General features: G+C 36.8%; 3 protein-coding genes and 2 pseudogenes across 3 annotated transcripts in view; 4 read left to right on the top strand and 1 right to left on the bottom strand.

Moving 5' to 3' along the window:
• The window catches only part of LOC120125664 (microtubule-associated protein RP/EB family member 1A-like), a 20,476-nt gene extending 14,363 nt beyond the window's left edge, over positions 1-6,113 (top strand). Inside the window, exons 2-7 of the mRNA XM_039144035.1 lie at positions 1,692-1,709; positions 3,970-4,133; positions 5,102-5,170; positions 5,265-5,351; positions 5,833-5,939; positions 6,035-6,113. Of these exons, the coding sequence (XP_038999966.1) occupies positions 4,026-4,133; positions 5,102-5,170; positions 5,265-5,351; positions 5,833-5,939; positions 6,035-6,113 (450 nt within the window). The 5' untranslated portion in view covers positions 1,692-1,709; positions 3,970-4,025. The remainder of the gene's footprint in view (positions 1-1,691; positions 1,710-3,969; positions 4,134-5,101; positions 5,171-5,264; positions 5,352-5,832; positions 5,940-6,034) is intronic.
• On the bottom strand, positions 509-1,429 carry LOC120125605 (annotated as a pseudogene).
• A 2,644-nt stretch (positions 6,114-8,757) lies between the features above and the next one.
• LOC120125606 lies at positions 8,758-9,165 on the top strand. Its single transcript, XM_039143995.1, has one exon. It carries the CDS (start codon positions 8,758-8,760, stop codon positions 9,163-9,165), a length of 408 nt encoding a protein of 135 aa, XP_038999926.1.
• Positions 9,166-11,438: 2,273 nt separating this feature from the next.
• LOC120125662 lies at positions 11,439-13,917 on the top strand (annotated as a pseudogene).
• Positions 13,918-14,464: 547 nt separating this feature from the next.
• LOC120125607 (microtubule-associated protein RP/EB family member 1C-like) lies at positions 14,465-20,110 on the top strand. The gene is made up of 6 exons (XM_039143996.1): positions 14,465-14,608; positions 14,706-14,779; positions 19,225-19,306; positions 19,395-19,501; positions 19,815-20,040; positions 20,087-20,110. The coding sequence occupies exons 1-6, from the start codon at positions 14,501-14,503 to the stop codon at positions 20,108-20,110; spliced, it is 621 nt and encodes a 206-aa protein (XP_038999927.1). The 5' UTR covers positions 14,465-14,500.
• Positions 20,111-27,667: the final 7,557 nt, after the last annotated feature.

Raw genomic sequence — 27,667 nt, forward strand, 5'->3', positions numbered from 1 at the left:
TAGTTCAAATAAGGTGAAATCCACAGTGTTGGCCGTAGGTCGCCATGCCTTCCGGGCGACCTACTAGGTCGTCATGTCTTCCCGGCGAACTACAAGAGATTGCATGTGCCATGCACGTCCCAACACGCTGGGCATCCGAGGCCATCCGAACGAGCTATGCGAGGGCATCCGAGCGAGCTATGCGAAGGAATTCAAGGGAAGCCGAGCGAGGGTAGGTCGCCCGGAGGGCATGGCGACCTACAAAATCGCCCGCAGGGCATGGCGACCTATGTGTTGGGACGTGCATATGCCATACAACACGTTTATTCTCTCTGTTTGAGCAAGGGTAGGTCGCCCGGAGTGCATGGCGACCTACGGCCAACACTATGGATTTCACCCTATTTGATCAATTAATCTTAAGAATGCATTAGCTCGTGAATTAATTTCTTTCAAAATATTATTTCGAAAGTTTTGTCCATTGCCACGCAAGTAGTTTTTTTGTCCATCGCATCTAGCTTCAGATTGAAATTTACTCGATATGAGTCCAACTCACCCCACCTCGGTTCAAAACCACCTTCCTGAACCCGCCACTCAAACACATCCCATTCCTCCACCATAAACTGCACCTTTTTGCTCTTGCATCTGGACCATGTAATTCCTGACTTCCACTCTTATCATCTCTTGAACCAACGCCATAAACTCCGTTATGAACCTCCTCATCTCACCTTCATCTTTCCCTTCTTTTATCTTCTGAGTTGACTCAGTGACTGGGTGTGTTGACACCTCGCATGACTCGGGCCCCGTTAATGACAGACTCAGCGAGGTCGTTGGATCGTTGCAAGATGCCGCCGCTTCGAACCCTGCTGGTATTGCGTTTACGTCAAAGTCAATCTTAACCCCTCGGGTCGTTTCGGTGGGATTGTACAATGACGAATATAATAAATCGGGAACATTGGAATCGCTCACACCGGATCCGGATGGACTTCCCGGGCTCCTATACTGCTCAGCACTCACCGCTCTTTTCAACAGCTGTCGCTCTTCCCCTTCCAAATTACCATCATACCCATCGTTATTGATATATTTATCTCTTCCCCAACCGATAAGAACTTACGTTTTAGCGTCTAGTTCCAGTGGTTATTAATGGCGTTATCGGTTCGGCCGTTGAGGAGTCGAGCTATGGTTGCCCACTTGTTACCAAACCTAGTATGCGCACGAATGATGGCCTCGTCTTCTTCGGCGGTGAAGGCACGGTGGTGAACTTGGGGTGACGGTTGCACCATCGGAGACGACAGGATTTTCCGGATCGACCCGGGATTGATTTGCTGATCAAAGACCAGTTTCTGGGTCCGAGCATTTGGACCAGTTCTTGGAGCAAGTTATCTTCGTTGGAGCTCCATGGTCCTTTGATCCGATCCATTTCTTTTCCGTTGGATATGCTGGTTACATTCATAGAAATCAAGATTAAAAGCAATGCAAAAGGAAAAATGAGGGTTTAATTAAGGGGAGGCCAGGGGGAGAGAGACGATGGCGGGGATATATAAGAGAGGAGCGGAAGTAATCGGTTGGAATTGTAAAGAGAAACACAGCGCTGTGGCCTCCCAGGGGTCCATTTAAGCGGTTACCGGAAATGTTGTTTGGGATACAGCTGCCTAACTGACACGCGTTAAATCTAAACTGCACTGACACTCTTAATATCTTCTCTCTCTTTTAAGCTTTTTTTTTATAAAAAAATTGGAACCCTGCGTCTATCCCATTGTCGCCGTGTTTATACATTAGAGAGTAATATTTTAGATTCACTGCTAAAAAATAAAAAGAAAAAAAATGAGAATTAAATCTTTGCACGGAGCGGAGTTGCCCTTAAGGTACAGCCACCAGACACATTTATTGCATCGAGGAACAAGCCTGCGTCACTTGCATTTCACTTGGTTAGTTTCTGTAATTGGAAACACAATGAAGAATGGAAGCCCCACTGAACATCCAGAAAGAAGTGCCTGATTAGCATTTCATATTCCCTTGGACATTAGTTCATCCATTGCAGCTCTCTATATCCTTTGTCCTCCGTATGTTATAACACCATCCACCACCCTCCAATTGAATAACCCAGCTGATCCCAACCCACGATACAAATGAAAACCAAGGGGTGTCTCACCCTTAAAATTCGGATAAAAATGAAAGATAAATAATAAATAATTTAAAGTAAATCTTATATTTTGAAAGAAGTTAGGGAATAAATCAAACTTTTACCAAATAATATAGGTTTTGATAATGGGGCATTCGAAAGTATCAACTTTTGAGTTGGGCCAAAGCGAGCACTCGCAATCCCTGCTTATTTTGGAGCGCTATTTTCAAAAGTAAGCAAATCATATTATTAGTTATTACTAAATCTAATTTCATTAAAATTGGAAATTCTCAAATAATGTATCCTTATCCCCACCAGGGACACACCTAAAAGAAGAAAAGAAAATGCTGACAATCCCAACGACCCCGTTGACAAGCTGGAGACACTGAACATAACAGAGTGATCAACAACAAGTAGGTAAGCATGTGGGATTACAGATTAGATTTTACTTTGTTGATTCCATTAGGCTTGGTACCCTTTTTCTTATTTTAGGGGGGGAGAATACAGGCACCAGTGCCCATTGTCCCACCAGAATCAAATTAACCTGAGCTATTATTTGGTGCACACATTAATTAAGCTGTGCAAGTAATTTTTGTCGAAACCTGACGTTTGAAAATATACACAGCTCCTTCAATAATGTTCTCCATTCTTCTACATACACGTTGGCTGTGAAAACCATTTTTGTGTCCTTTTTATAGTAGTTTCCAAATCCCAATGAAACTGTAAGAAATGAAAGGCAGAAGTTTTGGTTCAGAAAAAAGAAAAGAAAGGCAGGAGTTGGCATGACCCCGACGTACAAAAGCAAAACTGTTCATACTATTAATCAATCAACGCTATTTGTCTGTTTTTTCGAAGTTGTTTAAACAGATGGATAGCAGTTTTCGCGGAGGAAAGGTGATATCGAAAATAATATTATTTTTTTAATATTTATGATAAAAAAATATCTAAAAAAATATTATTTTTATCGATTTTATTATTATTAGGTGCTTCGTCGGATTTATCAACATATCTAGTAAAGTATTATCTAAAATATTATTTTTCTACAAAAAAATGTTAATATTAGATACTTTATCAAAAATAAAAAAAATATTAATATTTTAAGTAAATAATAATAAATTTTTAGAAAAAATTTTACTAAAATATTAAATAATAATAATATTTTTAATAATATTTTTTTATCGTATATTAAAATTACCATACGTCATAACTTCCCGAGTTTTCTCATTGGAAAGTTTTTAGGCCATGTTTGGTTCACGGATTAAAACATTTCTGGGAGTAATCTTTTTTTCCTGGGTTAAGATACCCACGTTTGGATGGCCATATTCCCAAGTGAGGGTAAACCTTGAATACCAACAATGATTTTTTTTCTCTGTTTTACTGGGAATGTTAATCCCCCATCCTTCTTAGGTATTTGTTTATTCCCGTCCTCTGTTGGCTAAAATACCCTTCTCCCGTTAGCTGGCTTCTGGCTGAAACAAAATATTCTTCTTCAATTTGGCGAGAGTTATTGCGAGGAGCTGTCTCTTGCTCCAATGGATTTCTTCTTCTGTGTTGCTGCATCTGCTAATCTCTTGCTAGGTTCGTTTCTCTCTCCCTATTTGAAAAATGCTTTATTTAGATTATTGAGAAAATAACAATTGCCATTTGCCGCAATAAAAGAGGGTCGATGGCTGTCATTGCCGCTTGTTTCTTCTTTCTTTATGTTTTGACGTTGAAAATTCAATTCAGCCATCCATTTCTTTTAGTTTTCTTTTTCTAAATAATTCAATAAAAATCCAAATTTGAACATCATTTTCAAAAGCCCCTCCCCTTGGATTTCGCCTTAATATTTCCTTCTTAATACCCACAGCTTCTCTGGTTTTTGTTTATAATTTGATAAGCTCAAACAAAATATAAAACCAATAGCAGTAAAAGGAAGCAGAGAGAAATGGCGACGAATATAGGTATGATGGATAGTGCTTACTTTGTTGGGAGAAATGAGATTTTAATATGGATCAATAGCGGGCTTCAGCTCAATCTCTCTCACATTGAAGAAGTAAACTTTTTTATTAATATATGCTAAATTATTCTTTTCTATGGGTAATTCTTGTTTCTTTATTAATTATTGTTGTTTTTTTTCCTGAATTTGATGGCCTTCTCATGCATTGTATATGCCAATGTAGGATTGTTTCATTTTGTTCTTACTAGAAATGAACACTTTTTGCCTCCTTTTTCTGGTTAATTTTAACGGAAAATGGAGAGAATGCTTTGAAGTTTGAAATGGGTTTATATTTTTCTTCATTAAAATGGGATTGTTTTGGCCCATCCTAATAAATTTTCATATTGGAATTTTGTTTAAGGTTTACTGATGTTTGAATTTATTTCTTTTGTTAATCTTTGATTTACTTGAAAAGTGTTGGGTTTCCCTTGTTCTTTTTCCATGGTAGAGAAATGGTACTTGTAATATGTTAATAATTTTATCTTTTTCGAACCTTATTTTGAAATATTTTTATTTATACTTCAGTAATTCCTCTGATACAGCCAGAAGCCGAGAAATAATTTTGGGAACATTCTTCCTTTGCTTGCTTTTGTAGATTAGGATAATGCTGAGACCAATGACTATGTTATTATGTCTATTTCCAAGTTATTATACTGCCCTGCTTGATGCCTGATGGCATCTTAATTAGGATAACATGAGAGCACATGGAATTTACATTAGGATCAAAAATGGGTGATGATATGTGTATTTCTGACATTTCAGTCTATGGTTGGTTTGAGGTTTCCTTAGTAATTGTCGCGATTTGTGCAACCTTACTCGATAAACTTGACTCAAACAGCTAAGTCAAACTGCAAAACAAAGACAAGAAACTCATGTTTGTTTTGTAGCTTGACTTAGGTATTTGACTCGAGCTTGATCTTGAAGGTCGTGCGGATGTAATATGATATTACCAATCTATTAAATGTATTCTCTTATATCTTGACATTCATTACTTATCTTCAGTTTAAATAACTATTTGCTTCCAGGCTGCCTCTGGTGCTATACAATGTCAGTTGATAGATATGACCTATCCAGGAGTTGTGCCAATGCACAAGGTGAATTAGCTCGCTTTATTCATCGTGCCTGCATTGTTTTCTTAATTAATTTTCCTCGTGAAAATCATTTTCCGTGATTTTAATTGGAATGCATGTGAATTTTGATGTAAAAACAGAATATGATATGATCCAAAATTACAAGCTTCTGCAAGAAGTATTCAACAAGTTGAAAATTGACAAGGTAATTAAATCTCTTTCAATGGCTAACATATGTAGTTTGCCTGTTTTTTTTTTACTACATGTTTTAAAAGAATTAAAGAAATGTACCTTCAGTATCCTTCATCACATCGGTTTGCATATGGGTTACTGAAAACCTAAAAAAAGGAAGCAGAGAGTGGGTTAGCTCTCATGTGAATTGCACTCTTTCGGTAGTAGGCCGAAACGAGATTGTGGGAAAATATAAAAAGTGTCATGATGGGATCGAGGGATATATAAAATTTTGCTTTTGGCATAAAAATAGATGGTACTATTTAGATGTTTTTATCGGAGTTGAAGCTTACACTACACCTCTCATGAATTAAGATTTGAGGTCAACATGTGTTGTTCATTACTGTTGGCAATTGAGCATATGCCTCCACATGAATAGTTCTCTACGAGTTAGATTTCCTAATGGTTTTCCTGAATTATTTCAAATCTGACACCCGTAATTTTGCCATTTGCAGCATATTGAAGTCAATAAACTTGTTAAAGGCAGACCTTTGGACAATTTGGAGTTCTTACAATGGCTGAAATGGTATTGTGATTCTGTAAATTGTGGAATCATGAATAAGTATTTTTCCTGTCAGTTTTTGAATCTTTCCTCCCTGACATGATTAGTATGTTATTATGATTGGATTATTTGATTTATTGTATGTGATCCGATAGGAATTATGATCCTGTTGAAAGAAGACTTAAAGTTGGAAAAGACAAGAACTTGAAGGCTTCTCGCTCAAAATCTTTGTAAGCAATCCATCTCCATAACTCTGCCTCTGGAGATGTAGCTGACCTTAATAAAAACATCAGTTTGCTTAAGCAATGCGATTTCTTTTGCGAAACAAACAAGTACACTTATGAACCGAAAAAAATAGACATGTTTATCACTTCTGCACTATGTAGTTGTACATGTAACTTCAAAATGGAAATTTTGTAAATTTGTTACCAACACAAGAACTGTGTAGAATACACAAATCTGTTGAAATCTTACATTCCCAAACACGCTTGTTGATTGAATGCATCACATATGTACTCGACAACAGTCTTGGAGAGAAGTATGTAAACCTTGTCGATTGAAAAATACAAGAAACCTCCTAGTGAATGCATCATGTATGAACCGCAGTTAGTTCCCACAATGCAATGTCAAGCTGGACCGTATGTGAAGTCGAATTCATGAGAAAGCCAACGGAATCATCGTCATTGTCGATTCAATATCATAGTGAAAGTTAAAAATCCCTAATATTGAGCATTTAGTTAAATGTTGTTGTAAAATTTTAATATATTTTTAGATAATTTATGTAAAATTTAATATTAATTAAAATTAAAATAATACATGATATATTTAAATAATAAAGTAATATATTATCGATGATTTTTTATAGAAATAATTTTTATTTAAATATATTATCGATGAATTTTTATAGAAATAATTTTTATTTAAATATATTATCGATGAATTTTTATATAAATAATTTTTATTTAAATATTTAGAATTCACTTGTTTTAAAATATAGAATAAAGACAATTTGGTAAAATATACATTCTAATAATCTTTTATTCCTTCAACCAAACACTGTAATCTTACATTACTGCCAAACAAACCAAACACAGTAATATAACATTCCCAGTAATGTGTTAGGTAATGTTACATTCCGGTAATCCTATTCCCAGAGGTAATCTTACATTCCGTAAACCAAACGCACCCTTAAATTTTAAGATAGGGACAACGTGCTTTGTTGTATTGTGGCATCTTATCGGATCAAAATTATTTCCCCTTTCAAATCATACTGTCACTCTTTTTTATATATATATATATATTAAAATTAACTTTAAGGTTGGGAATTCATACACATATATAATTATATATATAAATATATATATATATATATATTTAGGATAATTATGATGTACAACAATTTAATATAAGATTAAATAAAAGTATTATTGAAAATATTAATTTTTTTAATATTTTTGGTAGAGTGTTACTTAAAATGATATTTTTTATACCAAAAATATTAATTTTGCTATCTAAAACAAATATTTCTAATACTAATATTTTTGGTATAAAAAAATCATTTTAGGTAGCGACCAATATTATTATTTTCAGAAGAAAAAAGAACATTTTAGATAATGCTCTAACGAAAATATTACAAAAATATTAACATTTCTAATATCGTATTTTCTTAGCCTAATATTAGACTTCTTTTTTAGACATATCTATTTATTTGTTTGATATATTATTCCGAAATATAGCTTTGGGAATGTAGATTTTTGAGAGTATTATTTAACCTAAAGGTCACACTTGTTTTTCAGAAAACCCATTCTGGGAATTTCATCCGAAAGCGAAAATATGGAAAGTGATAGTGTAGGATACATGATGTGCAAAATGTAAATTCTGTTCTTTTCTCAATCCTTTTCACTGATGGCTGATATTGGTTACCAAGGTGTCGAAATCCTTGTTGGAAGGTTTTGGTGAATCCAGATTTACCTTCCCAAAAGTTAATTTTCATCCTATTAGGGAAAAAACAACACGGGCATATTTTTTGTTTTCTTTACAGAAATTGAAAAAAAAGTAAAAGAAGTGTTTAAATATATTTTTGAATCCATCTAAAATATAAAAATTAAATTCTAAAAGAATATGTCTTTAACAAATTAGCAAAAGACAAAATTTAGGATTAAATTATATTATAACGAGGTGGGTGAAAAAAATGCGGTCCCTCCAGGTGTGATCAAGATTAGATCTCAAGATTCTGCGGTGATGGTCTTGGAGTAGTGGTTTGCAAAAGCTTTCCAGCACTGTCATCAAAATCAAATGTGGGTTAGTGCCAATAAATAAAACAATGTGCAAAATCTAGGACCCATAGCTGCGAATCTTAAATGTTGAGAAAAAGTGAGCAATGGACAGCCTGATCAACTTGGATGAGGACAATTTAGCGAGTAATCGCAGCTGATTATTGCTCCTTATTCCATGTTATGGAGGCTTCGGGTGCTGAGCGAAAAACTGGCGGACAGCAGAACATGCCCTGATGGTCTTTTAAATCCTAATAACATTCCATTAATAAATTCGAGTTTTTTTATAAGTAATCATCGAAAACTGCCCATTCTTTGTCAATTAAAATTTTTATATTTTCAAGGGCAAAGACTTCTGGTTTGTTGATATTAACCCATCTGCTATTTGGAGTCTTAAGAAACTTATGAAATTGACACCAAAAGTGCACCATCTCTTTTCCTCAAGTATCGTCAAAGCTAGTTCAATCTGGGATTCTATTCGGGTGATAAGGCCTAAAGTCTCTTGACAGAAACTAATCTGGTTTCCCCTTCATATCCCTAAACATAGTTTGATAACTTTGATGATTTTTCTGGATAAACTCCCCACCAAGAAAAGGCTTCATCGAATGGGTCTTATTAATGATTGCTTATGTGTTTTTTGCAATACTGAACTGGAAACTAGAGAACATCTCTTTTTACAATGCCCTACTGCTACCCTTATGTGGGAAACTGCTTTCACTCTTTCTGGTTTGCAGTTCACTTTTTGCTCTTGGGATGTCTTTGTGGAGAGGGCATGCTCAACTTGGAGGGGTAAATCTATGCTAACAATGATCATGAAGCTTCTTCTTAATGCTCTGGTTTACTTACTCTGGGAGGAACGTAACAAACGTATGTTCCAAGGTCGCTCAAGGCCTGCTAGTGAATTATTAAAGACTGTTAAAGATGTAATTAGTTTACAACTTAGAGGTAGGATTTTTAAAAGAGTTGATGTGAATATTTCTCTTTGCAACCACTGGAGAATAGTTGATTGCTGATTATTTGTATGTATTGTTCTGTTTTGGACTCAGTATGTTTATGTAGCTTTTTTGGCTATTATGGATAATAAAATTTTGACTTATTCAAAAGAAAAAAATTTATATTTACATAAATTTTTAAAAATTTCATATCCTCTTAATATAGGTGTATCATTAATAACTTTGCGTTTACTTATTACTCCATAGATCACTTCTGAAAATTATCAGTTTTAGGTCGGTTGTAATTTTCATATAAATTATTTCGTTTATCATAATTTTCAAGGAATTTATATATTTCGGATATAAGAGTCTCATAGTCTTCAAAGTTGATATAATATACAGATGAGATCATTGACATACCCGCATGATCTAACAAAACAAATTTCAAGATTTAACAATTATATCTACTTAATTTGTAACATACGAATAATTACAATTATCCTTTGTGTGACATCATTAGTTAAGATCACTACAAATATCTCTCAGTTAAGAATGAGACGAGATACATCCTTTTTTTCCTTCTTCATTCTCATATTCTCTCTATATATTTATCTCTTTCACGAAAAATATTGATCAATAATCATTAAATTATTGGTTTTAATTTTTCGTTGAAACCATAAGAAATGGATCTAACTATGAAAGAAACTAAATTATTATCATAAAAAAATTTCGAAGTTTTTAAGCCTAAAACCATAATTAAATTTAGGGGTTGTTTGTTTATTTCAGAATGATTAAGCGCTAAATGATTCAAATGCTGAATGATTAAGAGGCTATGTATGATAATGACTCTGAATCATTCAGAATGTACTTATGTGCTGAATCATTCAGCATTGTTTTGCTGTATCAGTCAGCACTTAATCATTCATAGGTGTGAAACAAAAGTGTTGAATGCTTAACGATTCAGCATTCAACGTTGAATGGTTCCATTAAGAGTTAAACAAACAACCCTTAAATTTGAAAATTTTTAGCACTGGTAGTTCATTGTTGGGCCCTGGTTTAAATCATTATCTTCGGGGATTATCACCTTTCAAGTATATACGAGATGTAAACGTAATGATTTCACCATGCAAAGATGGTCAAATTTTTGGAACTGTGTAGCAATTAATGACGCTCCAGTGGATACCGATATTTTAAAGGGAGCCCTCCACAATAATGTTGCCCATCAGAGTTTTTGATCCATTTTTTCATCCCAAATTCTGTTTAATTTTCCAAAGCAATAGCCGAGGTTCAATGGAAATGCACACATCTTAGACACAATCATCTAAATTTGACAAAACATGAAAAATTATTGAACCATATGACGTTGACCAATCGAGATTTGAGGAATATGTGCGCATTCCCTTGTCTTTGTAACCAATAACAAAAAAAAAGACCATTGTTCCTATTTCAGTGGATCTGTGAGTGGGAAAAGAAATCCCACATTAAACTTATTCAATAAATATTGTACCGTAGCAAAGATGCTATTCTATTACTATGATCTTACAATTGCAATTATTATTATTATAATTATTATTATTATTATCTAGTAGCACGTAGCCGGTATTTGATTGTATTTGTTTATTTGCTCATAATACCAACCGTGATATCATTAATCAACTATTATTTTTAGCGAACCTTAAAAATTACATAATACAATTTTTTTAGTGTTACATAATTTATGACCGTTGAGTAAATTTTTTTCTAATGAATGTATTTTCATTTACTACTTCATTCATCCTACTAAATTTATCTATTTTGAATTTTAAATTTGTCTTATTTAAAATATTCTATTAGAAAACTCAACAAATAACAATATTTATATTTCTTTTTTTTTACTTTTATTTGTCTCATTATTTTACACCTACCAAAATAAATATGTTAAATATATCAATCACTTTTTAAGAATAATTTTATCATTTATCTCATTTTATATTAATTTAACATTTTGTTAAACTTGTCTCCTACAACTATATAATTGATCAACACAAGACACCAGTTATTAGACGAAAAAGTATTAATTATTCCAAGTGTTTATTTTCACTCATACATTTATAATTATGTATGATAATTACATGTAGAATTTAAACAGTGTAATTATATTCTATCCCCTGTAAATATATATTCACATAGAGAGCAGTCAATCCAGAACATATTTGGCGATATTAGATAAGTTTGTGTTACGGATCTGTGTATTTCTCGCCTCTCTTTTTTTCCAGCCACCTTCCATCACATGGCCTCTCTGCAACTTCATGGACATAAATGAAACTCTCAGTTATTTCTCTTAGTTCCCTTCTCTGTTTATATCTCTTCTTTCCTTTCCCTTTCTCTCTTCATGCAAGAAATGTGTGGTCAGTTCGAAAAACCATGAACTTCTTCCCCAGTTTTAAACTCGAGTCATGGTGGAGAGTTCTCTTTGTTCTTGAGTTTCTTGTGGTTCAATCTCTAGGGATAAACACAGATGGGGTTCTCTTGCTTTCTTTCAGGTATTTGATTGCCAGTGATCCTTTAAACGTTCTACAAAGCTGGAATTTCGTTGACCAGACGCCTTGTTCATGGAACGGAGTAGCCTGTGACTCCATTGATGGATACCTTCGAGTGACGGGCTTGTCTCTTCCTACTTGTCAGCTTATTGGTTCTATTCCATCCGATCTGGGCATGCTTGAGCACCTTCATAGTCTTGATCTATCCAACAATTCACTAAATGAGTCTCTTCCAGTTTCGTTGTTCAATTCGACTAAGCTTCGGTTTCTTGACTTGTCGAACAATTTGATCGCCGGTGGAATACCAGAAACGATCGGAACTTTGCAAAACCTTCAAGTCCTTAACCTTTCCGACAATGTATTGACGGGTACTTTGCCTGCAAGTCTCACTACTATCCTGAATCTAACTGTTGTTTCTTTGAAGAACAATTACTTTTCAGGCAATCTTCCAACTGGGTTTCAATCAGTTCAAGTTTTAGATCTCTCTTCCAATCTCCTCCAAGGCTCTTTACCTCGAAAATTCGGAGGCAACAATCTCAAGTACTTCAACGTTTCTTACAACAGGCTTTCCGGAGAAATCCCGCCGGAATTCGCCGAAAAAATTCCTGGTAACGCCACCATTGATCTTTCTTTCAATAATCTCACGGGAGAAATCCCGGATTCTGTTGTTTTCAAGAACAGTGAACCCGAGTGTTTTTCCGGAAATCCTCTTCTGTGTGGCAAAGTAACCAAGCGTGATTGTCCAAGTCCTTCACCAACTTCCCCACCAGCAATGGCCGCCATCCCGAAGACGCCGGACACCGGAGCTAAAAAATCATCAGGAAACAAGCTCAAACCTGGGACAATAGTGGCAATCATAGTTGGAGATATAGCAGGAATTGGATTCATAATCATAGTTTTCTTTCTCATCTACAAAATAAAGACCAAAAAGAGAGTACTACTCGAGACTACAGTGAAGCAAGAAGCTAATACAGCCCAAGACAATCGGTCTTTAACATTTCCATCGTTGGAATCAAGAGGGTTTTCGAGATGGTCGTGTTTGAGGAAGAGAGGAGAGTACGAAGAAGAATCCGACACCGAAGAAGAAGAAGATAATCAACAGCAGCACGAGCAAGAACATGGCAAGAAAGGGACATTTGTGACCGTCGATGGGGAAAAGAAGCTCGACTTAGACACGTTACTCAAAGCGTCAGCATACATATTAGGTGCCACGGGGTCTAATATCATGTACAAAGTCGTGCTCGAAGACGGATCCTCGTTGGCGGTCCGACGGATCGATGAGAACAGTGTGGAACGTTTGAAGGATTTCGAGACTCAGGTTAGAGCCATTGCTAAACTGGTCCACCCCAATTTGGTCAGGGTACGTGGGTTCTATTGGGGACTCGATGAAAAGCTCATTATCTACGATTTTGTACCAAACGGCAGCCTCTCCAACGCTCGTTATAACAGTGAGCCCTTTCCCCCCCCTTTGAACTTTGAAAAGTAAAAAACATGTGCACGTCATGACGGTGTAGTAGGTGTAACTAAGACGTTATCGTTCATGCATGGGTAAAGTCAACCCAGGATTGACGTTTACATAGGAAAACCCATTTTTGAGATATTTACTCTTATGTTTTTTTTTTTTTGCAGGAAAAGTTGGTTCTTCACCTTGTCATCTTCCATGGGAGACTCGGCTAAAGATTGCTAAAGGCGTGGCCCGTGGGCTAGCGTATCTCCACGAGAAGAAACACGTGCATGCCAATTTGAAGCCCAGCAATATCCTCTTAGGCTCTAACATGGAGCCCAAGATTGGTGATTTCGGTCTTGAAAGGCTCATAACGGGAGATACAAGCTCTAAAGCAGGGACATCGGTTCGAAATTTCGGTAGTAACAGGTCGAAGGCGTCGAGGGATAGCTTCCAAGAACGAGTGGTCCTAGTCCAAGTCCAAGCCCGAGCTCCATCAGTGTATCGCCTTACCTTGCCCCGGAGTCGCTTCGGAGCCTGAAGCCCAACCCGAAGTGGGACGTGTACGCATTTGGGGTGATTTTGCTTGAGCTTCTAACGGGGAAAGTTATAGTTGTGGATGAGTTGGGGCAGGGGAATGGGGTTGTGATTGAGGACCAAAACAAGGCATTGAGAATGGCTGATACGGGGATTCGTGGGGATTTAGAGGGCAAAGAGGATGCATTGCTGGCTTGTTTCAAGTTGGGGTACAGTTGTGCATCTCCAATCCCACAAAAGAGACCCACCATGAAAGAAGCCTTACAATTGCTTGACAAAATCTCATCTTCACACGACTATGGATATCAATAAACCATTGGATAAAAATTTGGAAAGCCCTTGGATTCAGAAATGTATGTAATGACTGGCTTATAATTCTCATTTTATTTTATTTTTTTCTATCTAAACTTTTGTTTTAAAGTGGGTTAAGTTAGAAATTGCATAACAAGACATGATACTTTTGTGTTATCTATCTTTTAACAAATATAATATGTTGACTTTTATTAAAAGTAAAAAATATCATCCATTAATTTTTCGACAGCAGATGACCAAAACAAAATCAAAACGTAACGTTAGTTATGATTTAAAAAAAAATAGTTAGATGATCAAAATAGAAACAAAGTAATAGAAGGGTGATCAAATAGACAGTTTACCCTAATTTTTATATGATTCAAACGAATGAATACCTAATACAAAGACGCAATAAATTTGGGCTTCATATTGGGTCTATTTTTAATGGACTGGCGGTTCCGGTCTTTTTCTAGGGCGGCTAAGCTAGCCTTCGGTTTTTGAATTGCAAAAAGATATCGCTCTTCTCATTTTAAAAAAACCTTTCAAACTCCCATAGCCTTTAAAAGGAAACTAAAAAGCAAGAGAAAGATAAAGTCTTTGGTTTCCAGAAGAAGAAGAGAGAGCAATGGCGACGAATATTGGAATGATGGATGGGGCTTACTTCGTAGGAAGATATGAGATTCTTGCTTGGATCAACTCCACTCTCCATCTCAATCTGTCCAGAGTGGAAGAGGTTTCTTTCTTCTGTTTTCTTTCCTCTCCAAATTTTGATTCAAAATAGAAAAATAAGAATTTTGTTCATGTTTTTTTCGATCCGGTGCGTTTTTCAGGCATGTTCTGGTGCAGTTCACTGCCAGCTGATGGATTCAGTTCACCCGGGTATGGTGCCCATGCACAAAGTAAACTTCGATGCCAAAAATGAAAAATAAAAATGAAGATAAAGAAGACACAAAATTTACGTGGAAAACCCCTATATAATATAGGGTAAAAACCACGGGCAACGATAGAAGAATTTAACTATGAGAAAAATAGGAATTACAACCTCTCTCGATCTACCAAGGAGAAAACAATGAGAATTCTCTCTTGGTAAAAAGGATAAAACAACTCTCAAGAAACTCTCTAAATTCTCTTTAGTATTGAAAGAAAGCTAGAATGCTTTGGGATGGTTTTTAAGCTAAATGAGCTAGGGTATTTATAGTTGAAGCTTAATGACTAATCTTGAAAATACCCTAAAGTATAATGACTAAATGTGACATTGTACCTTTACCATTTTTTCAACAATTAACACTTCTTTTGACAATTCCACCATTCGGTGGAGTTATATATCTTTTCCTAGCTTTCGGTGCAAGTTGGCACCGATTTTCAACAATCTCCCACTTGAAGATTTGATTGGAATAATCATATCTTCACACCATTCTTTCTACCTTGTACCTTCATGTTGCTTACGTCTCTGACAGGCCACAAGAGGATCGACACCAGGTAAATTTATCAGTATTGATCGCATTCGTCATGAAATCTGCTATATTGTCTTTGGTATGGATCTTCTGCACATCTACCGTCCCTTCTTTCACCTTTTCACGAATGAAATTGTATTGAACTTGTATGTGTTTTGTCCTTGAATGAAATGCTGGATTCCTTGCTAGATGCAAGGCGCTTTGACTGTCACAAAACAGAGAGATATAGTCTTGATTGTGCCCAAGCTCCTCCAATAGCATCTTCAACCAAATTGCTTCTTTACTGGCTTGTGTAGCTGCTACATATTCTGCTTCTGTTGTGGATGTAGCCACAACTGACTGCAATTTTGAAACCCAGTTTACAGCTCCACCAGCAACTTTGAACACATATCCTGTTGTAGATTTGCTTTTATCTAAATCCCCTGCATAGTCAGAATCGACATACCCATTGATAAGTAAGTTTGATCCTCCGTAACATAATGCAACATTTGAGGTCCCTTTGATGTATCTCAGGATCCTCTTCACTGTATTCCAGTGCTCTTTGCCTGGATTCACCATGTACCGACTAACCACTCCCACTGCTTGTGCAATGTTTGGTCTTGTGCATATCATAGCGAACATTAAACTTCCCATTACTGATGCATACGGTACTCGAGACATCTCCATCATCTCTTCTTCACTGCTAGGACTCATACTGGAGGATAATTTGAAGTTAATAGGAAGAGGGGTAGAAATTGGCTTATAATCTTGCATGTTGAATCGTGACAAGATTTTCTTCAAGTAATTCTTTTGTGAAAGCCAAATCTTCCTATTACTTCTGTCTCGGTGAATTTGCATCCCTAGAATCTTGTTTGCTGATCCCAAGTCCTTCATTTCAAATTCTATAGCCAGTTGTGCATTCAATTCTTCAATATGATCTTTGTTGGGTCCTGCAACCAACATGTCATCCACATACAACAACAATATAACAAAATCGTTATCACCAGACCTCTTGAAATAAGCACAAGGGTCTGCATTAAGTCTGTTGTATCCAAGGCACATAATGAAGGAATCAAATCTCTTATACCAACACCTCGGCGCCTGCTTTAGACCGTACAGAGATTTGTTCAACCTGCAAACCAAGTTCTTTTCTTTTTCTTCAAAACCTTCAGGCTGGAGCATATAAATTTCTTCTTCAAGATTTCCATGAAGAAAAGTTGTTTTAACATCTAGCTGCTCTAGATGTAAGTCCAATATAACACACATTGCCAAAACTACTCGAACTGTTGTTAGTCGAACCACAGGAGAAAATATTTCATTGAAATCAATACCTTCTTTTTGAGCATATCCTTTGACCACCAGTCTTGCACGATACCTCTCAACTTGATTGTCACCATTTCGCTTGATTTTGAAGACCCATTTGTTACCAATTGGCTTCATTCCTTGTGGTAGTGGCACAAGGTCCCATGTTTTATTTTTATGAAGGGATTCAATTTCCTCTTGCATCGCTATCATCCATAGTGAAGCATATGAGCTGTTTATTACCTCCTGGTATGTTGATGGCTCACAGTCCTCTGTTAAAATGCAGTATGCAATATTACATTCTATAACATAATTTGAGTGCCAATTGGGACGTCTTTTCACACGATCTGATTGACGAGTTGTTGGAGCTTCAGAACTCTCTGGTTCTTGTTCATCATGTGTTGGTTCTGCTTCAAAAGAATCTCCTTGTTCAAACTCCTTTTCCACATGTATCTATGTAGTCTCTGACTTTTCAGCGCTACCATCTTCTTCTTTTCTTTGTAGCTTATCTTCTACAAAGATAACAGGCGGTATTGACTGCTTCTGCCCAGAATGATTTTTCTAGGCCTGCATCCCTCAACATTGCTCTTGTTCTTTCTAAAATGGTTATGTTCATCCGCCCTGCCACTCCATTTTGTTGAGGAGTGTTCGCCACTGTGAACTGTCTTTTGATGCATTCTTTCCTGCAAAAGTCATCAAATTCTTCGCTTGTGTATTCTCCTCCATTATCTGTTTTGAAACACTTGATCTTATTTCCAGAATCAAGTTCCACTCGCGCTTTGAAGTTTTTGAAAGTTGAAAACACGTCTGACTTCTTCTTAATAGGGTGCACCCAACATCTCCTGGAGTAGTCATCAATAAATGAGACAAAGTATTTTTTTCCACCTAGGGATGTTACTGGTGCTTGCCATACGTCAGAGTGAACCAATTCTATAACACTTTTGCCTCTAGAATTTGATGTGTTTAATTTCAACCGGTATTGCTTACTTGTTATGCAATGCTCACACAAAGTAAGTGATACCTTTGTTAAGCCTGGAAGTAGCTTTTGGCTCCACAAGAACTTTCATTCCTTGTTCTGACATGTGTCCAAGTTTCTTATGCCATAACATTGCAGAATCTGAACTACATGAGGCAACAGAGGCTTCTGCTTCTACCAATGTCTCTCCCTTCAGCATGTACAAGTTTGCAGCTATCTTTTCACCTTTCAGCACCACAAGCGCTCCACGGAACACCTTCATGATTCCTTTCCGTGTTTCAATCTTGCTAGCATTATTATCCAACAATCCGTAGGATAATAAATTTTTCTTCAGGCCTTTCACGTGCCGTACATCTCGAACAACTTTAATTGTTCCATCATACATCTTTAATTTGATGGTTCCCACACCAACAATCTCTAAGGCATGATCATTGCAACTATACACAGATCCTCCTGAGGCAGGTTCATAATGATGGAACCATTCTCTTCTTGAGGTCATGTGATATGTCGCTCCCGAATCAATGAGCCATATATCTGCAAATCTTTTTCTGCCTTCCACGGTGGTTGACGCTTCACAGCATAAAGCATCTCCATCATCTGAAGTGTTTGCGGTATTACCTTGTGGATTGGAGTTTTTATTTAGACTCCAACAATCCTTCAAGTGACCATTCTTTCCACAGTTGTAGCACTTTAAATTCTTCTTGCTCCTCGACTTTGATCTACCATGTTTGTGACTGCTGCTTTGGCCACATTCTGTTGATCTCCCTCTCATCGTTGTCAACGCTTCTGCTTGTTGCAGATTTACTTGTCCGTCTTCCTTGTTCTTGCGCCGATTTTCTTTAATTTCCACAATGAGAAATTTCTCCCATTGAATTTCTCAATATCAAATTTCGTTGTCATAGCTTCTTCTACGGATAGCTGCCACTATTTCACTATCGTGAATAGTTCTCTGGAACCTTCAAAGAATGGGTAATAACTTCTTATTTTCTTATGTTGGAGGATCCACCTTTTGGTGGCAACCACAAAGATAATAAGCAGATATTACACACTCTAATCTAGCTCGGATACCAATTGTTACGGAAGACGGCTATCGGATAGAGCAAAATCGTAACTGATAATTTGAGAAAATAAAAATGAAGATAAAGAAGACACAAAATTTACGTGGAAAACCCTTATATAATATAGGGTAAAAACCACGGGCAACGGTAGAAGAATTTAACTATGAGAAAATAGGAATTACAACCTCTCTCGATCTACCAAGGAGAAAACAATGATAATTCTCTCTTGGTAAAAAGGAGAAAACAACTCTCAAGAAACTCTCTAAATTCTCTTTAGTATTGGAAGAAAGCTAGAATGATTTGGGATGGTTTTTAAACTAAATGAGATAGGTATTTATAGTTGAAGTTTAATGACTAATCTTGAAAATACCCTAAAGTACAATGACTAAATGTAAGAGTGTGCATTTACCATTTTTCAACAATTAACACTTCTTTTGACAATTCCACCATTCGGTGGAGTTATATATTTTTTTCGTAGCTTTCGGTGCAAGTTGGCACGGATTTTCAACAGTTCTGGTGCAATTCACTGCCAGCTGATGGATTCAGTTCTCCCGGGTATGGTGCCCATGCACAAAGTCAACTTCGATGCCAAAAATGAATACGAGATGATTCAAAATTACAAAGTCCTACAAGATGTCTTTAACAAACTCAAGATCACTAAGGTTTTTTTTTAATTTTAATTTTGTTGGAATTTGTTTTTTTAATACTTTCGTTGTTTTAAATTTTGATTTAATTTTCTGGCGGTTTTAGCATATCGAAGTGAGCAAGCTGGTGAAAGGCAGGCCGCTTGATAATCTGGAGTTCATGCAATGGATGAAAAGATATTTCGATTCTGTCAATGGAGGCGGTCTTCATAAGTAAATCTCTTTCAAACCCTAAATTTATTTTCTGTCGGCGAATGATTTTAGTTAATTGACCTTCTTTTGTGGGTTTTCTGTTCTCTTTGTAAATTGTTTTTCTTTACCCCTGTTTAATTTCAAGTTAATATAATGTTAAATTTTCAGAATAATTGGCCTTCTGTTAACTACTTTAGTTTTGCGGTTCGTTTGGCTAACTTGTCTTTTGTTAAAATTCGTGATACTTTACTGTTGCAGTTTTATAGTAAACGGTTTCACTATTCGTGAATAAGAAGTGAAAAGATCTATGAATGAGTATTTGCTTTTCTTTTAGTTACAATCCAATAGAAAGGAGGGAGGCTTCTAAAGGTGGAAAGGAAGCAAGCAAGAAATCAGAAGCACATCAATGCACAACCAAGGGTTCTACCGCTGGTCCTAGACCACCATCTTCTCATGCTCGAAGGAACAACAATGGTGTTTCATTATCTGTGATCCCTTCTCATATATCATCAAAGACTCAATCCAAACAATCCATGGCGTTGGCTGCTTACGAAGAACAGGTACTTGGATATTCTGCAAATGAAATGATAGTATTATTGTTGGTAGAATATATTAAAGAAGAGAAAATAATCTCAGTGGCAAAAATCCCATATAATATACGATTTTAACCAACTTTTTCCGGATTTGCCAAAATGACCAACAAAATCGCAATGCGATAGCTAATTCGCAACGCGATCTCCATTATCGCAAATCAGTTTCCATATTCGCAACGCGATTATGACTATCGCAATGCGATTTTCCATTTTCGCGTTGCGATTTTCCCAATTCGCAATGCGAATAAGTAAATCGCAATGCGAATTTGGAAAATCGCAATGCGATACTGACTATCGCAATGCAATTTTCCTAATTCGCATTGCGATTTACGTATTCGCGTTGCGATTTTCATAATTCGCAATGCGAATACGTAAATCGCAACGCGATTAAGTAAATCGCAATGCGAATACGTAAATCGCAACGCGATTAAGTAAATCGCAATGCGAATTAGGAAAATCGCAATGCGAATACGTAAATCGCAATGCGAATCTTACTATCGCAATGCGATTTACATAGCGCCATTCGTATTAACGCGTATTTTTTTTTCAAATTCCAAACACGAATTTTTTCTTAATAAATCGGAAACTGAACCGTCCACAGTAATCGCAACTCATACCTCAAACCTAAAATCACAACACTTAGTCCCATCTCCATCTCTCACTCTCTACGGCGAAATCCGTCCCCATCTCCGAAGATTTCCGGCCCCATCGCCGGCGAAATCTCTCACAACCATTCACAGTAAAAAATCTCTCACAATCATTCAGAAATGGAAAATCAACCTCCGAGGGTTAGTTTTTTTTTTGTTTTTTTTTTGTTTTTTTTTTAAAATTTTGCATTATTTTAGGTTTTTCATATTGAGATTGATGATAAGTTTACTGGTAATTTCAATAATAGATTAACCATTTCACTTAGATTTCTTATTAAATTCATTCGATTGCTGTCAATACTGCTAAACTGTTTAGCCTGTGAAGTTAGTATTTGTCTTTGTTTTGTCTTTTGGTTGAAGTAATGCAGAAGAAGAATAGTTTCGAGAATGAAAATCGCAACGCGGAAATAACTATCGCAACGCGATTTTCATTTCGCGTTGCGATTCTCTCGTTGCGATAATTATTTCGCGTTGCGATTCTCTCGTTGCGATAGTCATTTCCGCGTTGCGATTCTCATTATCTCGTTGCGATTTTCATTTCAACCAAAAGACAAAACAGTGTTGCAAATTTTAGTTTCAAGAATAAACTACTATTTATGTTTATTGTTTTTGGTATATCTTGACAGTGTAGTTTTTGGTATATCTAACTTGGTATGTTTATTGTTTTTATAGAAATTTTTTTCGGCTTCATTGACATTAAGGAATAAAGTTAGCATAGCCACTACAATTGCTTCGAAGCTTTCACCTGCACAAAGAAAATTGTTTGAGGAAACCTGCTTCGGGCCATGGCTGAGAGTACAACATCCGGGTGGAGATGCTAATTTGACCCATTTGTGGCTTCAGACCATGACTAGCGATCTACCCGACAGTATACAACATGGTGAGGAAGAGATATGGTTTCATTTTCCACCGGCGTATACTTGTTTTGGGCGGAAGGAGTTCTGCTTAATCACTAGTCTACGATTCGGACACGATGATGTAGGCCGGTACACTCGTCATATCACCCGCCCATCATGGTTATCCAGGGTTTTTCCTGATGAGTCAATAGAGAAACCGAACTTACACGTCGACGACATGAAGAAATTGTTTAATAAGAAAGATGGTTTTACTCGGATGAATGACGTCGATGTTGTCCGAGTATGCCTTCTACTACTTTTGTATGCCGACTTTTTAGGCAGAGAGGCCAGACAACCTATTCCTCAGGAGCTAATATTATTGGTAGAGGACCTAAATGCATGGAATCTGTTTCCGTGGGGTTCGTATATATGGAAAACTACCTGGACTAAGTTGTCGTCTGCCTTTGATGACCGCAAAAGTTTGCTGGGCGATGGGTCGAAATACACTTTGTCAGGCTTTATTTGGGCCTTTAAGGTAAGAATTTCTATATAATGTTTTCAAAATTATAATTAATTATTTAACAATTACTAATGTTTGTTATTATATTGTTTGTAGATTTGGATATTCGAGGCTTTCCCCAGCATGCGGACATATGCATTAAAAACCTCAAATGATATTCCTAGGGCTATTTCCTGGAAGAGGAAACGCCTGTTGGATTGGGAAGACTTAATACCATATGCGACAATAAATAATGTAAGTTAACACAAATACTATCATATATAAACAAGTTATTAATAGTAGATGTTTAACTTTGTTTGAGTTTTTATATTTTTAGGAGGCCAACATTCCATTAATGAGACTGACACCCACGGAGACTGAGCTTGCCACTGATTGGTGGCAAGCTAGTCAGCGTTTTCTTGATGGCACGAATGATGAGCAGCCTCCACTTCCTCCACTTCGAGAGCCATCACCTCACCCAGAGCCATCACCTGATCGGCCCGACTATACACCTCTACAACGAGAGCCATCACCTATCCCGTCACATCATCGAGCCTCTTCTCCACCATCACCTCATGATAGGCGACCGGCAAAGATGCCACGACTTCTATCTCCCTGTTCTCCACCTCCACGGGATGAGTCAAGGGAGTTACGTGATGAGTCAATGCCTTGCGTGAGGAGATCGGTACTCTACGCGATAACGATGGTGCATGGCGTGTGGAGGTGTCTACTTTACGTGGTGAGGTTGCCGCTCTACGTGAGATGGTAGTATCGTTGCAGAATGAGGTTCATACTCTACGCAACGAGGTAAGTTTAAGATTTTCCATATTTAACTTGATGATAAATTTACTCGTAATTTCACTTAAATTAACCATTTCACTTAGATTGCTTAGTAAATTTATTCGGTTGCTGCCAATACTTCTAAACTGTTTATTAACACTGTGAAGTTAGTATTTGTCTTTTTGTTTTGTCTTTTGGTTGAAGTAAATTTATTCGGTTGCTGCAAATTCTGCTAAACTGTGTATTCTTTAACACTATGAAGTTAGTATTTGTCTTTGTTTTGTCTTTTGGTTGAAAGTTTGAAATATATTTGTCTTTGTTTTCACTGTTTAAATATCATGTCTGTTTATTTACTGATATTTGTATTTAATTATTTAGCGGACCGATAAGGTGGATGCTTTACGTCGGGTTTTTCTTGCACGACAGAGTTCACGCATCAGACGGCGTGCACGTGCTATTAAGTCTCCGTATACCCCAATAGTGCGAAGACACCGCAAGAAGAAGCCCGACTTGCCTGTCATCCCTCAAGAGTCCACTCCTATCGTTGAAGAGACCCCTATCATTCCTCGAGAGTCCCCTCCCACCGTTCAAGAGGCCACTGTCATCGTTGAAGAGGTCCATCCCACCATTCAAGAGCCCGATTCACATGGAGTCATATGTAGGATTCTTGAGAAACCCTCTGACGTGCCGGACATGATGGATTCAAGTTGGCTCTCGTATGAGTTACCGGCCAGTACCATACCGGTATCTGAAGTGGAGAGGAAACAACTACCGGACACAATTCTGGATAACACCCTTTGGGCTAAGACCGCAGTTGATTTTTATCTACATGAGCGGAGCCAAGGGTGTTTCACTGACATATGCAAGCTCAACGATGATATCTATTTGTTGCTTGATCGGTCTTGGTGGGGCGTATTATTAGGGGTCGAAGACAATGGCTATTTTGATGGAGGGGTAAGTCTTATATTTTTCTTATATTTTAATTTGATTATTTTTTTTTTTAAATTTATGTAAGTTACTAATATATGTCTTTTTTTGTAAAACAGCATATCGATGTGTGGGTGTTACGTCTTCTAATAATTAGGAAACTTAAGGAAAATAAAAGAAATACACGATATACAATTATGCCGACATCTTTTAACGCCGTTCACTTGAAGAATCAACGAGATGAATCATTTGCGTTGGGCAATGGACAAGCTAAACTTTATCCTGCATGGTGGGAGGTCGATAAGGTTAGTGTTTATTTTAGATTGAGTTTAAAGGTATTCATAAATAAGTGCGCAAATGAATGAATTATTACTTATGATTGCAGGTGTTTATCCCTGTTTTGGAACGTAAACATTGGCTTCTCGTCGAGCTTCAGATCCCATCCCTTAAGGCAATAGTATATGACAGCATGATAAATTACATATCATTGGTTGATTTAAGAGATATTATTAAGGGATGGAGCTCTTATTTGGCTAAATTCTTGGATGCGATAAATTATTGGACTCGTTCTGGAAACAAGAAGCCAAAGAAGCTCAATATTACAGTTAGCAGAGACGAGACCGCACCACAACAAACGAAAGGACCCGGAGGGGATTGTAGTCCTCTCGTATGCTTGGCGTTGGACCGTTTGATCACAGGAAGTATAAAGTATCTACCTCCCACCGATAGAGATAGAGCTGCAGTAGGCTTGTGGTTTCGGCATTATATAGCTAGATCGATATATACGAGACGCTGCCTACCTGCATCTGCGTTATAAAAATGTCCATAAACAATTGGTATGTTTATAGGCTTGTGGTTTGAAAATGTTTGGTTAAGTACCTAGAATTCAATAATTTGTTGTTTGTAGGTTTTAGATGTGTAGAAAGTGTTGTTTGAGCAAATGTTTGGTTTATGCAGGTTAATCTCAGAAGTGAGCTGCGTGAAAATGATGTATGGCTGCAAAAGTTGATTCAATAGTAGATGAGGAAATAAGAATTATTGCTTATTTTTTGATTGTTTAATTTATTTGTAAAAGGTGATTTGTAAAAGTTGATTTGTTTAATTGATGTTAACATAATTCTTATTTGTGCTTGTTTAATTGATTGAAATATAATGGTTGATTTTGTTGATTTCAATATGCATTATGTTGAAGGTAAAAAGTACTATCGCAATGCGAAATGAAAATCGCAACGCGAAATGAAAATCGCAACGAGAGAATCGCAATGCGAAATTAAATTCGCGTTGCGATTTTCATTTCGCATTGTGATTCCCTCGTTGCGATTTTTATTTCGCATTGCGAAATTCGCGTTGCGATTTTCATTTCGCATTGCGATTCTCTCGTTGCGATTTTCATTTCGCATTGCGATAGTAATTTCCGCGTTGCGATAGACATTAAGATGATTGCCTATTAAGTGATAACAACTGAACAGATCATAGCAATTTTCAAACTCAAGTTACTAATACATGCCTAACTGAAAATGTTAAAAGTTCACACATAAAATCTACATAATACAACGTTTGCATTTAAAAATCACCTAAGTTAACAGTCCCAAAATGTAAAGCCAGTTGTGATTGGGATTTTAAAGATGATTGCGATTTTGATTGCCTTTTTCTTGACACCATATGAGCTTTGGATTTTGATGATGATCCATATTTTGGTAGAGGAAAAGATGATTGTGATGGCACTGGTGATCCACATGTCAACCTTGTATGACCACTTTCCTTGCACCGACTACATGTCGATCTCTTCTTCTCTTCACCCTTAGACGGTATATGATCGTGACTTTTTGGTCGGCCAGGTAGCCTTCTGTCCATGGCTGGTGGCAAAATTGTTTGTAAGTCATCTGGTATGTCCCACTCAGAAGGATGTGGAATAGGGTAGACAATCTCGGCATAAGTCTGTCGATATACTTCTGTAGTGTAGCAATCCATAGCGTATGTGCTTGAATCATCTTGGTTTAGATGAAGAGCAACTTTTATAATATGGCCACACGGATAACCAGATGTTTGCCATTTCATACAACTACACCTCCTTGCATTTAGATCGACAAGCCCATTTAAGTTATTATCCAGTACTTCAAACAAAGTGTTTGAACATGGTTCAACTCTCCATGACGTTGACTTCACAACATGTTTCGTTATCTTTTTTTCAGTCCATGGTGTAACACGATGTTCCAATGTTCCTGTAAATTTAAATAAATAATACTTAGTAAAATATATGATAAATTACGAATTCAAAGAAATAATACCTGCATGGTTTCTTTTCTTGTAGTACCACTGTTGAATAGAGGCTCGAAAAAACTCCATTAACATAGTAATGGGTAATTTCCGAGAATGACGACTTAGAGCGTTGATTGATTCTGCACTATTAGACGTCATGAAACCATATCTTGCTCCAAGTTGATGTACTCTTGACCATCTTTCAAACCCGACATCTTCTAGTGTTTGAAATCATAAGTAATAATTCATTTATTTGCGCACTTATTTATGAACACCTTTAAAAAATTTAAAAAATAAACACTAACCTTATCGACCTCCCACCATGCAGGATAAAGTTTAGCTTGTCCATTGCCCAACGAAAATGATTCATCTCGTTGATTCTTCAAGTGAACTGCGTGAAAAGCCGCCGGCATTATTGTATATCGCGATTTTTTTTATTTTTCCTAAGCTTCCTTATTATTAGAAGACGTGACACCCACGCATCGATATGCTGTTTTACAAAAAAGACATATATTAGTGAATTACATTAATTTTTAAAAAAATTAATCAAAATCATATATAAGTCAAATATAAGACTTACCTCCCCATCGAAATAGCCACTGTCTTCAACCCCTAATAACACACCCCACTAAGACCGATTAAGCAACAAATACATCTCATCGTTGAGTTTGCTTATGTCAGTGTAACACCCTTGGCTCCGCTCATGTAGATAAAAATCAACTGCGGTCTTAGCCCAAAGGGTATTATCCAGATTTGTTTTCGGTAGTTGTCTCCTCTCCACTTCAGATACCGGAAGGGTACTAGCCGGTAACTCATACGAGAGCCAACTCTCATCCATCATGTCTGGCAACGGTGGGGGTTTCTCAATAATTCGATATATTACCCCATGTGAATCGGGCTCTGGAATGGTAGGAGGGACCTCTTCAACAATGACAGTGGCCTCTTGAACGGTGGGTGGGGACTCTTGAGGGATGATAGGGGCCTCTTGAACGATTGGAGGGGACTCTTGAGGAATGACAGGTGAGTCGGGCTTCTTCTTGCGGAGTCTTCGCACCATTGGGGTGAACGGAGACGTAATAGCACGTGCACGCCGTCTGATGCGTGAACTCCGTCGTGCATGGAAAACCCGACGTAAAGCATCCACCTTATCGGGCCGCTAAAAAAAATTAATACATAAATCAGTAAATAAACAGACATGATATTAAACAAAGATAAATATGTTTCAAACTTGCATTGTATTCACCCAAGTCATTATTCTATCATAGTTCACAAAATGCATGAGATAACATTCCAGAAGTAAGCACTTATATAAACATTTAAAAGGACAACATATATAAACATTCAAGAAGAAGAATAGTTTACTTTCGCAACACGAAACTTACTTTCGCAACGCCAAAATACTATCGCAACGCGGAAATGACTATCGCAACACGGAAATGGCTATCGCAATGCGAAATGAAAATCGCAACGACAAAATCGCAACGCGAAACACAAATCGCATTGCGATTTTCATTTCGCGTTGCGATTTTGTCGTTGCGATTTTTATTTCGCATTGCGATAGCCATTTCCGCGTTGCGATAGTCATTTTCGTGTTACGAAAGTAAACTATTCTTCTTCTGCAAATTGAAACTTGAATGGATTGCATT

This window comes from Hibiscus syriacus, unplaced genomic scaffold (assembly GCF_006381635.1).
Source record: "Hibiscus syriacus cultivar Baekdansim isolate YM2019G1 unplaced genomic scaffold, ASM638163v2 tig00110435_pilon, whole genome shotgun sequence".
NCBI lineage: Eukaryota > Viridiplantae > Streptophyta > Magnoliopsida > Malvales > Malvaceae > Hibiscus > Hibiscus syriacus.